The 14,681-nt window shown below is 39.4% G+C and overlaps 1 protein-coding gene across 5 annotated transcripts in view; it reads left to right on the forward strand.

The window, feature by feature from the left end:
• ARHGAP44 (Rho GTPase activating protein 44) overlaps positions 1-14,681 on the forward strand; it is a 202,899-nt gene that overhangs the window by 137,183 nt on the left and 51,035 nt on the right. For 4 of the 5 annotated variants that reach the window (XM_008010422.3, XM_008010420.3, XM_008010424.3 and 1 more), the window contains exons 7-8: positions 2,594-2,711; positions 13,507-13,575. In XM_008010422.3, the coding sequence (XP_008008613.1) occupies positions 2,594-2,711; positions 13,507-13,575 (187 nt within the window). The remainder of the gene's footprint in view (positions 1-2,593; positions 2,712-13,506; positions 13,576-14,681) is intronic. The other variant, XM_037987300.2, reaches the window with a different exon arrangement.

The following is a 14,681-nucleotide window of genomic DNA, read 5'->3' on the forward strand; positions in this document are numbered from 1 at the left end:
AGTTCAAGACCAACCTGACCAGCATGGCGAAACCCCGTCTCTACTAAAAATACAAAAATTAGCTGGGCATGGTGGCGTGTGCCTGTCATCCCGGCTACTCGGGAGGCTGAGGCAGGAGAATCGCTTGAACCCAGGAGGTGGAGATTGCAATGAGCCAAGATCACACACCACTGCACTGTAGCCTGGGTGACGGAGCGAGACTCAGTATGAAAAGAAAAATTACATATATATATATATATATATATATATATATATATAAAACTCACATATTGTTAATTGTAAATAAAATTTCTTATAAAAAGGGGAAAGGTGTATGTTTTTAAAGTATCAAGATATTGACTACAGGTTACAATTTGGAGGAAAAAATAAATGAGAATAAAAAGAAAAGAAAGAACTTGGGAAAATGTCTTCATTTTAATATACATATATTTAGTATGGTTCTGTTTTTTAAAAAATTTAATCCTGAGTTACAAAGTCATAAAAATCTACTTAGTGTTTGTAGTCACTTTATATATATTTTTAACACTTACATATTGGTTAGTTATTTTTTCTTCAGGTAGCTTGAGTCAGATGGTGGTTATAACTTAATTCCATAATCTACCATTGCATTATAGTAATTGTCTGAGATATAAATTACAGCCATGGCATCTCATATTTTATTTTCCAAAACTCCACAACACTTTAATACTTTATTTGAAATGATTGAACTGGGAGAGTGTTAATCAAATTTATCACTTGTATAGGATAAACCTTTATAAGAAAAAATTACCCAGGAATTCTTATTACTCGTGATCTGTTAATTTTTTTTTCAATTTAGATGTTGAAACATCTTTCAGTAGAATATTTCCTTTCTAGTTTGCCCTGAATTCTTATCTCTGGAGCTTCAAGCCAGCTTGATGTCTCAAAACCTTTTTAAAGTAATTTTCCCGTGATTGCATTCTTTAAGTGACACAGAATCCTCATTTTTGCTCCTTTTTCTTACCAGCAAAGAGACTTTTAGTTTCCCTTTCTTGTGTTAGAGAGTCTTGCATTCTTCTGTTTTTCCTGCAGATAGCAAAAGAGAAAAGAATAGTGGAGTAGAAAAAATACTAAATGATTAGATTCTCGACTCTTGACATGAGAATGACGTTCCACTTTCTGCCCCCGCATCAGAGGCTGCAGACTGATGGTCTGAAATCCAGATAGATTCCGTCTTGTTTGGTCTGTAGGCTATTGGCCTGCATGGTTTTTAAAAGAAATTATTTGTTGCCACACTTCACTGGGAGAATTCACGTGACAATTTACTCCTTCTCTAGTCAGTTGAAACATCTGGCAACCCACGGCCCAGCTTCCTACCTACCTCTGCTCCATCAGCTGGAGCTCGAGAACAGCTACCCTCTCTTAGACAAGGCAGGATCCCTCCTACCAAGTTCCCAGCTCCCCCTGCTCCCTCCTGACTTCCCAAGACTGAAGCCAGCCTTGGCTGCTGTTTGTCCTCCTGATTACAGGATTGTTTTTCTTCGAGCTGAGAAATAGTTTTATATTTCCTGTCTCTATTACAAGTCGGAAATAGAGGATCGTGCGGACTAGTTTTTAAGATAATGGCCCATTTGATTTATTTTATTTTATTTTTTTAACTTGCTGGCCTTTATAACCCATTGAGTTTACAGATTCAGGAGAGGAACCCACTGCTGAGACCTAATTCAGCTACTACTATCTAGCATAATTGGAACCATCTTTTAGGGTCTACTTTTGGTAACTCCCTACCGATAACACAGTAGCCAGAAATATTTGTATTTCCCCCTAAAGTTTTCTGAGTAGCTTCGTCAGAAGGCCCAATTTTTAAGAAAACACTCATGAGGAATCTACATGTTGCCATAAAAATTGTTTTGGGCTTACCAGTGGAGATTTTTGCTATCAGATTTGTTTTTAATCTTACCAGCATGTCTTCTCACTTAGCATCCATCCCTGGCTTCAGCCAGGAAGGAGAAGATTTCCATACTCAAATTCCCACAGGACAGGCAGGGGACTTAAACCAATGATGGAGACTGCGCTTAAAGGGCAGTGATAGTTATTTTGAAATATAGACTATCCAATATATTACTATAATCACCCTGATTAAGCGTCAGATGTCTCACCACAGAAAATCATGAGTGAGGTGATGGATATGTTAACTAGCTTGATTTAATCATTCCATACTGTGTGTGTGCGTACTTGTGTACATATATCCCAACACATCACATTGGACCCATCAATGTATATGATTATGATTTATTCATTAAAAATCACATTAAGTTTTTTAAAAAGACAGCAGTAGTGATTGTCATTTGGCTTTAGTGTTTGGAAGACAATAGTGAAAATGGTGACAAATCGGGGGATGCTTGTCCTATCTGAAGGGGCCGCAGATTCTCAGCTTCAGTCAGCAGTTGACGCATGGAAATGTGGGCCCACTGCCTCCTTGCCTCATGCTTGGTACCTTTTCATGACCTCCCTTTTCAAGTGAGGGTATGTAGTTCCCTGGGTGATGTTTGTAACCAGGTGTTTTCTCAGTGCTCCCATGGGATCCCCAGGGCTCTACCTGTCTCACATCTCTTTTTCTCCTATTTTCCATCAGGTGGCAGCAGACTTCCAAGTCTTCAGGTTTGTCCAGCAGCTTACAGCCTGCGGGTGCCAAGGCTGATGCCCTCAGGGAAGAAATGGAAGAGGCTGCCAACAGAGTGGAGATTTGCAGGGTACCTGCCCTCTTTGCTCCTCTCTACTGGGACAGGCTGGGGAGCCCTTAGGGATTTCCTTTTTGTTCGCTGGAATTCTCTTAAAACTCTGCCAGTGAGCCTCTAGTTGAACTGAATGTCCCCAAGCCCACCCGGCTAGCATCTCCAAGGAGTCCAGGATGAACCCAAGGAGTTGGGGCTTTGATGGTGACCTAGACAGGGAGGCAGCATTCAATTATCATTGGTGGTCCTGCATGCTAGGCAAAGAGAAATGACCTGTATTGCTGTGTGAAGCTTTTGTGTAAATCATCTGAGTCCCAAAGAATAAATTCTGGGTACCAAAGGACAGTTGAGAATTTGACCATAGAGGAGCCTTGACTCACTGTTGATACTTTATTTCCTTTTTGGCTGCCTTTTGATATTTCCTGAGTCACTTTATCCATCCTATGCCTCCTGGAAGACATTTATCTATGAAGTTGAAATGCTAGCCATGAAGAGAGTCATAGCAAAGAGAACTTCCCACTTGTTAAAAGAGAGGACATCGTTCTGAAAACTGCGACTCTGTACTCGTGTAATGATGTCCTTTGTTATACTCATTCAGATGTTTCCCATCTCCTTTATTTGCAAATATTTTATAGGACTAAATTAGCAATAGACTGTTGATGATGCTCTGCGTATATGTACATCTCTTTACCTGCCTATATGTCAGCTTGGGTTTCTAAGGAAACCAAAACTCTATTTAGACCCAAGGAACAAAAACATCACATTTCTGTAACTATTCTGGGAACCTGTCTTAATCACATCCAGTTTTGAAGGAGAATAACCCGTTTGCCTGTGGACATCTCTGTTCTTCATGGCTCTGTCTAGTCTTAGCTTATCCTTTGGTTTTTTCTCTTACAGCCACCCTGTGCAAGTGGCTTTGACCTTGCATTCAGGTGACATTCAGAATCAGAGAGAATTTCTCTCTAGAATTAGAAACATGGAAAGATTTTTAAAGAATTCACTGTCTCCCAGCCAACAGTACTATGGAACCAAGCAAAGTAAGACTAGTACTTCACATGCAAGATTTTTTGTGAGTGCAGCTGATTTGTTATTTGAACTCCTGCCTAAATGCCAAATATCTGGCATGTGTGATATTCCTGGAGCATAATTTTTCTCTCCTTCCAATTTCATTTTTACTGTGTATTCTTTTTTTATTCTTTTCTCTTTTTTCTTGGAGGCAGAGTTTCATTCTTGTTGCCCATGCTGGAGGGCAATGGCACAGTCTCGGCTCACTGCAACTTACGCCTCCTGGGTTGAAGCAATTCTCCTGCATTAGCCTCCCAAGTAGCTGGGATTACAGGTGTGCACCACCATGCTTAGCTAATTTTTTTTGTATTTTTAGTAGAGACAGGGTTTTACCATATTGGCCAGGCTGGTCATGAACTCCTGATCTCAGGTGATCCACCCGCCTCGGCCTCACAAAGTGCTGGGATTATAGGCGTGAGCCATCGTGCCTGGCCTACTGTGTATTCTTTATCTACCATGGATCTATGTTCCTCTGTTAAGAATTCTTTTTTCTTTTAATTTCTTTTTCAATAGACAAGAGAGGGTGGTGGTAAGCAGGGATGCTGGATGTGAGTATCCAAATAGATCAGAATAAAAGTTCAGTAGCTTTATCCATTCCTGTCTTGCTTCTTGTATTTGCTATTGTGCCAAAAATATATTCATTTCCTCTTCAAAGATTAATAGTACACGTTCAGCATAATCAGTTAAAAAAATACAAAAATATATAAAGAAAAACGCTAATATTCTCCTCCTTCCTGTCCAGCAAACTTTCTGTTTCCAAACAGGGTAGAAACCTCACCGCCAATATTTGTTAAGACTTCATTATGACAGTGCATTTTGTTAGGTGCCAAGCAGCCGTAACAGTTATAAGGATAAGGAAGCCAGTGCTAGATAACACCTGTTCTATCATACTCCAAACTTTTCTTCATAATCATACGCAGTCATAGATAGCATTTTTCTACTTATTTATATGTTTGTTTTTGTTTTGTGTTTGTTTTGTTTTGAGACAGAGTCTTATTCTGTTACCCAGGATGGAGTACAGTGGCACGATCTCGGCTCACTCCGCCTCCTGGGTTCAAGCAATTCTCATGCCTTACCCTCCCGAGTAGCTGGGACTACAGACGCACGCCACTACTCCTGGCTAATTTTTGTATTTTTAGTTGAGACAGCGTTTCGCCATGTTGGCCAGGCTGGTCACAAACTCCTGACCTCAGGTGATCTGCCCACCTCAGCCTCCCAAAGTGCTAGGATTACAGGCATGAGCCACTACGCCCGGCCTATATGTTTGTTTTTAATAAAATGGTCATATTGTTTATATTAATCTGCCATTTACTTTTCTCAGTTAACACCACATCCTGAACATCTCTCTAGGTTAGTAGCTGTAGTTCTAACTTAGTCTTTTTTATAAATTGCGTGATATTCCACAGTAGGGATGCACACACACACACCATGATTTATTTAGCTATTTTCCTATTGATGGATGTTCAAACTGGTGTGTTTTTTATTTTTTGGCATTCCCAAAAATGATACAATAAATATATGCTTATATGTATATCCTTATAACCTGGTAATTTTTTTTCTATAGCATAGATTCCAAGAAGTGACATTTTTGGGTCAGAGTCTATGCATACGTTTTTAAATATTCATAGCTATTGACAGTTTACTTCTCTGAAAAGGAAATTGCATTTTACATTTCCACCAGCAGTATATAAAACGGCACATTTTCCTTCATCTTCTAATGTATGTTGCTTCTATTTTCAGTTTTTGCCAATTTGGTGAGGGAAGAAAAACTACCTCTTCACTATTGTGTTCTTAATTTTCCTGAATATAAAGGGCGATGAGTATCATGTATTTATTTACTGGAAATTCTTCATGTATTTATACACATTCTTAATTTGTTGAATTGCCTATTTGCATTGGCAATTGGCCCAGAATTTCTATTGTTTTTCTAAAATATCAATTTATAAAAATTCTCTATATATCAGCAGTTTTAAACTTTTTTCTGCCTGCTGTGCTGCAGATACCTTTTCCAGTCTGCCATTTGTCTTTTGACTTTATGTTGACATCTACCATTAAAAATTTAATAATGTGTTTCCTTTGCATGGGAAAAGATCCTGGGTAGCCCTTTAGGCATCTTCTATGCAAAAGTTAAGTGATTTTTCTTCTTTAATTTTATGTTAATGTTTTAAATTCATTTTATACACCTATTTTATACACTTTAATACATCTGAAATTTATTTTTGTATATGATGTGAGGTTGGGGTTTCTTTTTTTTTTTCAGATGGATAGTCATTTATGCCAGCATCATTTGTTAAATAAGCTACCTCCCCCTGATGTGAAATTTCACTATCTAATTACTCAAATTTATTTCTGGACTCTATGTTTCATTAATCTGTTTGCCTGCTCCTGAGACAATAGTATGCAGTTTCTATTCTAATGATTTCATAGCAAATACAATCTTCAGTAAGGTAGCCCCCACTCCTTTTTTTGTAGTTATCTTGGCTAGTCTGTTACATCCATTTTAATATATGAACTTTGAAATGATCATATCCAGTTCATGAAACCCTACTTTGTGCTCAAGGGAATCTCATTTGTGTGCTGAGCTGATCTCCTTGAGAGTGCTCAGTGCTAGTTTTGTTAAAGTTCTCTTCTGATTATTCTTTTATTTTTACTTTGTTGATTGCCAACTGTTTTAAATATCTACCTTGGTCTTCCTACCTCCCCTTGCTGGGTTCCTTGAATGGAATCTCTTCATGGTTTTGTATTTCCTCAGCAGGCAAGTGTTTAGGATCTCCTATATTGTGGCAAATCAGCCAAGTGCAAGTTTGTAGACTGAAAGTTAATGAAGTAGTAATCTGATTCTTCTTTTTTGAGGACCAAGCAGAGCTCCCCAGATCTTTGGGACCCAGAGAGATTTAGCCCACCAGGAAAGCCAAGTCAAGGTGGGTTCCATGAGACAAAACCCACTAAAACCTCAGGCAGGCTTGCAGGTGTAGCACTGCCTGCCTGTATTCTTTCAGAAGCCCATCCAAACCCTGCCTTGCTCCCTATTTCAAGACGAGATGAGCCCAACTCTTCACAAGTGGTACCTGCTTTCTCTTTTCTTCCCAAGGCTTTCTATAAAAGACCCCTGAATCAATATATCCAAGGAAGTATAAGTAGTTGATAATTTTTCAATAAGAGGAGAGAAAGTGAAGAAGGACCTGTGAGCAATGATGTAATAATAGAGGACAGTGACTACACACCTAATCCACTTGGCGACAGCAGCGTCAGTTTTGTTTTGCTTCGTACAGGAGACTGGCTGCAGTCTTAGGATTTTCACTGTAAGGTGACACTTTCCATCATCACCTTTCCTGCTTTTATCTCCCCATATTTCCTCACATAAATTCTTATCCTTGCTTCACCCACATCTCTGTTTTTCTCATTTAGCCTTGTCGTCTCTCTTAGTTTGTATCTCTTCTTTTCTATTTTATTCTTCTTCGATGTATAATCTTTCCTTTTTGAAAATCAAACTTGAGTCTGGGAAAGACAACAACAGAAAGACAGATGTCTAGCTCATTTTGTCCTCCCTATAATCTGAAGAGCACATATATTGTTAGACTAAAAGGCAACCTTGAGTCTGAACCTACAACTCCTTATTACAAAATGAGTGCCATGTCATGGGAAGTAAATGAGATCCTGAAAGAACCCATGACTACTCTCTAATTTGGAAGGCTGTGGAATGGTCGAGAAGCATTTACGTTACTTGGAATCCCTTCTGCCAAAAGCATCTAGCCCAGCAGACCTATGAGCAAGCATGGCCACACCCAGTGAGAAGCCAACTGGTGGCAGAGCTTCCACTGGTGTGGATTTTCCTGAAACACGGCTGGGACCTTCCTTGGCGTGTCAGGCAGTAGTACCACAAGGAGTCTGGGCACAGCCAGATCATTTACCTAACATGGAGGACAGAAGACATCATGTACAGAGATGTTCCCTGGTCTGTTAGCTTCAACAAATTCAAATAATTTTTATTATGATCTCTGAAGTTGACTGCAGGCATCCTCTATAGCAGCAGCCCCACAGGATCTGAGTCACTCAATTTATATCAGACAGAACTTAGGTCTGAGAAGATTCTATCAGAGTGGGTGGGAGGGGCAGGAAAGAGATGCTTACCATTTTAGGGTCAAAAAATAATCCTGAATAGATTATTTTTCTATGTTGATGATAATAATAAAGTACTCAAAAATAGAGCACTTTTAAAAAGTATTTACATATGATAACAATAAATTTCAGACAGCATGTCTTGGTGCCTCAAATACGACTAAAGAGCATATGGACTAGGCGTGGTGGCTCACGCCTGTAATCCCAGCACTTTGGGAAGCTGAGGCAGGTGGATCACCAGAGGTTAGGAGTTTGAGACCAGCCTGAGCAACATGGTGAAACCCCGTCTCTACTAAAAATACAAAAATTAGCCAGGTGTGGTGGCTCATACCTATAATCCCAGCTACTTGGGAGGCCAAAGAAGGAGAATCACTTGAATCTGGGAAGTGGAGGTTGCAGTGAGCTGAGATCGCAACATTGCACTCCAGCCGGGGCAATAGAGTGAGACTCCATCTCAAAAAAAAAAAAAAAAAAGAAATCAAGGGAATATGGATTTTAGGCACCAATAGATAAAGGTGAGATAAAATTGTCAAGTAAAGTGGAAAGGGAACTGAATGAGATTAGGAAATATTTTTTTAAGTAGAAAAATAATGCAGGTATGGAATTGAGTTTAGTCAACAACAGAATTGTCACTGTAGATAGGTAAGCCAATGATGTAGAGAAAAATTTGAGAATTTCTTCTAGTATGTTAAGGTGAGAACCAAAAAGAATGAAAGAAAAGATGGCAGATGTTGAAGATAATGGAAAACCAATGTACAGATAATAGGAGATCCTGAAAAACAAGCAAAACAAATCAGAAGAGCATAGAAAAATAAAATTGACCTGCATCAGAGATCTCTGTCTCAAATCTGTGATTCTGAAAAACAGAGATTTTACACTTTTTTTTAACCTTTGAAATGATTTTTTACACAAACCTTCTTGAATCAGTAAACTTTGTTTTTTAGAGCACTTCTAATTTTGCAGCCAAATTAAGTGGATTATAAAGAGGCCTCCCATGTATTTCATTGTCCCATAAACACACACAGCCTCCCCCAATGTCAACATCACACACACAGTGGTAGAGTCTGTTACAGTTGATAAACCTATATTGGCGCATCATTGTCTTCCATAGTTCATAGTCTACTCAGGGGTTCACTCCTAGTGTTGTATATTCTGGGAGCTTTGACAAATGTATGCGACTGTATCCACCATTGTAGTATCCTAGAGAATAATTTCATTGTCCCCACATCCTCTGTGCTCCTCCTATTTATTCCTCCCTGCTGACCCTTGACAACCACTGGTCTTTTTATTGTTTACATGGTTTTGTCTTTTCCAGAAAGTCATATAGCTGGAATCCTACAGTATGTAGCCTTTTCAGACTGGCATCTTTAACGTAGTAATATGCATTTCAGTTTTCTTCAGGTCTTTTCATGGCTTAACAACTCATATTTCTTTTTAGCCCTGAATAATATTTCATTGTCTGGATATACCACAGTTTATCCATTCGCCTACTGAAGGACATTTTTGTGACTGCCAAGTTTGGGCAATTATGAACGAAATGCTGTAAACGTCCACATGCAAGCTTTTGTGTGACATACGTTTTCCATTCATTTGGGCAAGTGCCAAAGAGCATAATTGCTGGATCATATGGTGAGAGTATGTTTAGTTTTGTAAGAAACTGTCCTCCTGTCTTCCAAAGTGACTATACTCTGCATTCCCACCAGCAATATATGAGAGGTTCTGTTGCTCCACATCTGTGCCTGCATTTAGTGTTGTCAGTGTTTTGGATTTTGGCCATTTCAATTAAGGTTCTGATCCTTGTTCAGTCTCTTTGTTTTTTGCCTTTTACTGTATCTGTAATTTTTTGTCGAAAGGCGGACATGATGTATTATAAAAGAAACAGTGGTACATAGGTCTTTGGAGATGGGGTAAAGTGTAGGAGAAGGGAAAGCATTCATAGTGCTGTGATAGGTGTCTTTCTTTTGGTGAGCCTGTGCCTTAGGGCTGTGAATTTCACCAGTGCCTCTCATTTTGTTGTTGTTGTTGTTGTTTTAATTATTATTATTCCTTTCTTAGGTGGGACAGAATGGTTAGAGTGGGTTGGAGTTGAGTATTTCCCTTCGTCCTGGTAGGTTAGGCAATTTCAAAAGCCCAATAGGCTTTGGTAAAATAATTTCTCTGCAGGGCAGACCTGGTTAACGATGGAGTACTCTAGTATATTTCAAAATGACGACATTTTTCCTCCCAGTGCTGAAAGCAGGAGAGGCTTTTTCTCTGAAATTCCCTGTGAGAACCTGGTCTTAGAGCTCCTGGAGATAAAAGTGGGTCCTCCTGGAGGATTTAACTTTCAGACTTGTCCATGCTGGGCCTCCATCAATGGGTCAATTACAGTATTGGTTTTCCTGCCCCAGTACTGATTTTGGCTGAGGTTTCTGCTGGTAGCCTTCTGTTTCAGTGGTTGTAATTCTTGCGTTTGTCTGCCTGTGTCTCCAATTTTCAGGGCAGCTGTTTGCTCTATGAACTCACTGCTCTGCCAAATCTAAGAGTTGTTGAGTTTCAGTTTGTTCAGCTTTTTACCTGTGAGGACTGACTTCAAAGCGTGCTGGACCAGAAACTGGAAGTCAGCAATAAAAATCAAGGTGTGCTTTTCACCAAGAAAAATTATTTAAAAGACCAGTATTTATAAATATCTTGGAGGTTTTTTTAAACAACAGAATATTTAAAATTCTACCATTGGCCAGGTGCGGTGGCTCATGCCTGTAATCCCAGCACTTTGGAAGGCCGAGGTGGGCAGATCACCTGAGATTCTAGAGTTCGAGACTAGCCTCACCAACATGGTGAAACCCTGTCTCTGCTAAACATACAAAAATTAGCTGGGCGTGGTGACACGTGCCTGTAGTCACAGCTCAGGAGGCTGAGGCAGGAGAATCGCTTGCACCTGGAAGGCGGAGGTTGCAAGTGAGCCAAGATTGCACCACTGCACTCCAGCCTGGGCGAAAGAAAAAAAAAAAAAATCTACCATAAAATCATGAGCTATTCTACCACAAACTCATGAATTGTAAAATATTGCTAACAAGATTTGACAAGAAGACAATCTTTGACAATACAATGACAAGAAGACATTATAAAATTGAGAGTTGTTTCTAGATTAGAAGAGTTAATATTATAAACACTTTGAATTTCCCAGAATTAATTTGATTAGTACTGTAGTAAGTAGATATAATTGTAGTAAGTTTTTCAAAGAATGAAAAAAGATTTCAAAAGTTAATGTGGAAGAATTACTAGAGCTTTGAATTACTAGCTCTTAAAATACATTGTACAGTCATATGATTAAAACTTAGGAACTATTTCAGAAATTTATAGATCAGTGAAAAAAGACATTGCAGCATGAAGAAAATCCAAATACAATGTGGTTTCATCTGATAAATAAGACATTTTCATACCATAGAGCAGTCTGCTCAATTCATGAACAGTTCTGGGACATTTGGTTAGCTATAAATTAAAAAAAAAAAAAAAAGCTGCCTGGTGGGATTATAGGTTAATTTGGTTACTTTTTTATTTTTCTGAGTGTGGATTAGTTGTAAAATTGGAAAACGTGATTTTTCAAAATGCATTAAATTCTGGTGATTAATGATGAAAGGGTTTTTTACCTTTATAAAGAAAATTTGCTAATGATTTAGACAAGTGAGAATTTGATTTATAGTTTCCTTCTTTCTTGAAGTGTGTGTGTGTTTTTTTAGAATCTATATTGTTAGCTTAATAGCACAGTAGTCCAATCATGCCTTTAAAAATCCTTTCTTCTTCCTGAGGGCACATATAGATTTTTGTAGGGTCATCAGTTAGAGAAGGACAGATGCCAAATTGTTGAAGGTGTATTTGATGCAACGTTTAGTCCTTCAGGCCCTCCCTTCCTTTCCTCTGTCTGCTGAGCCATTTGTATCACTTAACTCTGTTTTTCTCTGACTTGAAGTATTGTCCTCCAGCTGGCTGGCTGGTGATGGACATCTCCTGAGCAAAGCTGCTGCAGGGAAGACAGACAAGGTTGATTCCCAACTTGGCAGCCTACAAAGCATTTATTTAAGGGACCTCTGGTGAAATGGAGCCGAGGTGATCTTTGAGCCCATTTTGTTATTCTTTGGGAAATTTACCATCCTTGAGCCTTAATTTTTTTTTTCATCTGTTCATTCAGCAAATAGTTGTGGCACCCCTACTATGCTAAACACTTTGAGACAGTGGGTGACAAACAGATAAGATCCTTGATCTCCTGCTACCTACAGATCTGAAATTGGAAATTCAATACTTAACCTAAGAGAATTAGAAGAGAATTCCTTGTAACATTGTGCCTGGCATCTAGAATGTTAATTTCCTTTACTCTTTCTTTATTCTGTGAACTGGACCAAGCATAGCATTGTCTAATCTGTACTTCAAGCTCTCTAGAGAACACATTTCCTCTTTTAACTCTGTGACTCTGTTCTGTTGCCTTGTGTACAAGAACTCTTGAATGATGTTCTCAGCAATTGCTTGCCTGTCACAGATACTGAAAAGGAAACAGATTGCTCCTGCACATCCCAGTGTTCTTAATGAGAATAGGCTTAATTAGCAGCTAGAGAGACTGAGGGTTATGGAGTTGGTGCAGATTGCTTGGGGTTTCATGAAATAGGCTCTTCTTGATGCATATAGTTACCTGCTTTCATTGGTTCAGCATCTAGGTCAGCGCTCTTGTGCTGTTGCCATGTTTGCCCCAGCCTGAACACATAGACTCTTCTCTCCTCAACTAAGTGCCTCTTCTAGAAGGATCTCCATCCTAGAACGGCTGCACAGGGAGGAACCTTAGAGATTGTATGACTTGAGCAAGCAAGTTTGGGCAAGTGACGTGCTCAAAAATAAGGTTAATGACAGAGTCTGCATTCCGCTCCAAATGTACTTCTATTATGCCATGCTATGAGTGATTCCATAGAACTGAAAACTGTTCTCCTTGGAGGACAAAACATTTCAGATTTCAATGCAGCATTGGGTCACCCAATCTCATGGACAACTGAATATAGTGAAGGATTGATAACACCATTAGATTTGTGTGCAGTATTGCATGAGTCCAGGTGTTGCCAAGCTTTGGGTCAGCAATCCTTTCCCTGTGCACCTGTCTTATCCAAGCTTCCTCCAAGCTGGTGCATTTCCATCTCTTTCCCATATGCTTGTGATCAACCAATCAGTATTGAGTCAGTATTGAGAATGAGGGGAAGCAGACCAGTGGAAGGATCAAAGAGAGGAAATGGCATTATCAAAAGAGCAGTAGCACAATGTGTACTTGGAGCTTGCTTCAGAATTGGGGGCACAAGCTGTAAAGATGGATGGAACTAATTTGCACATCACTCCTCTACACCAACTTTGACTTTCACTCTAGCTGTGGTCCAAATGTCAAAATCTCTGGGGAAATGACTGACCTAGGTGTTCTTTTCAAGCTTACACATTCTTCAGAGCTGTGGTCGACAAGTATGGAAATGCTCATGGGAAACTTGTAACATATCAAGCATTATTAAAATTGCAATTAAGCAGTGTTTAAGACTCTTTCCCCTATGATGTGTTGACGAATGCATTAGCCACTCTCCGTTGGTTTATGTTTTACCTTGGTTGTATATTTTGCCTTGCACAGGACCAGCTCTCAGCCGACATGTACAGTTTTGTGGCCAAAGAAATTGACTATGCAAACTACTTTCAAACGGTAAGTGCCCAGAAAGGTGAGATTGCTTAAAGGCTGTTCGTAGGAGAAGGGAATGTGGGCATTGAATTAAGAGTCCCTTAGTTGAACACATTGTAGAAAAAGGTGGGAACTTTGACCATTTTACTGGTGAATAAATCCTGCCATGCTTCTGATATGGATTTCTCCAAAAACCTTAGAATCACACTTACTCCCATCCCTCGGGATTATTGCAACTCAGTCCAGTGATTCTCAACCAGGATTGATTTTGCTCTTTCCCCTGGTGGGCAGTTGGCAATATCTGGAGACATTTTTGATTGTCACAGTTGTGGAGGGAGGTGCTACTGGCATTTAGAGGGCAGAGGCCAGAGATGCTTGTAAATATCCTACAAGGCACACAACAGCCCCCACACCAATGAATTATCTAGTCCAAAATGTCAGTAGGGCTGACATTAAGGAACTGTGGTCTGTACTAACAAGGGGCTTGAGATAGGAAGGCATTTCCTTCACCCGGCACATTTTCTTTTTTCATCTAGATTTTTATGAAAGACAGTGACTGATAGGTACCTGATGATTGATGTGGCCTCTTCGCCTGCCTCTCACCAATCAAAGTGATTTAGACAGTAAGAAACAGGATCTGAGTGATCTAAACTTGGATAAACTGGTGCAGATAATTAAGACCCAGGTTGTTTACCAGGGTAAATGCAAAGCAAGTTAGAAAACTTTGAGAGAGAAAAAAGTTCAAGTAAAAATGATCAGTTACGCTCACCTGCTTTTAAAGTTGGGAATAAAAGGCTAAGACCTAAAAGCTCTTGATATATAATCGGGAAAGGAAAGGAATGATAAGGAGGGAAGGTAAAGAGAGGAAAAACAAGAAATTCTGCAAAGTTTAAAATGCTTTGATAAGTGTGGTGGAACAATGGTGGGCTGTTAGCAATTTTCCAACATTTCATTAGTGGTTCAGAATGCAGAGAAGCCGCTTCTACTGGAAAAGGAGTTGATATGCATTACTTCCAACTTGGAAAGTTTATTTAATTTTTTTTTAATTGTTATTTTTTGAGATGGAGTCTCGTTCTGTTGCCCAGGCTGGAGTGCAGTGGTACAATCTCAGCTCACCACAACCCCCACCT

Source organism: Chlorocebus sabaeus, chromosome 16 (genome assembly GCF_047675955.1).
Source record: "Chlorocebus sabaeus isolate Y175 chromosome 16, mChlSab1.0.hap1, whole genome shotgun sequence".
Lineage (NCBI taxonomy): Eukaryota > Metazoa > Chordata > Mammalia > Primates > Cercopithecidae > Chlorocebus > Chlorocebus sabaeus.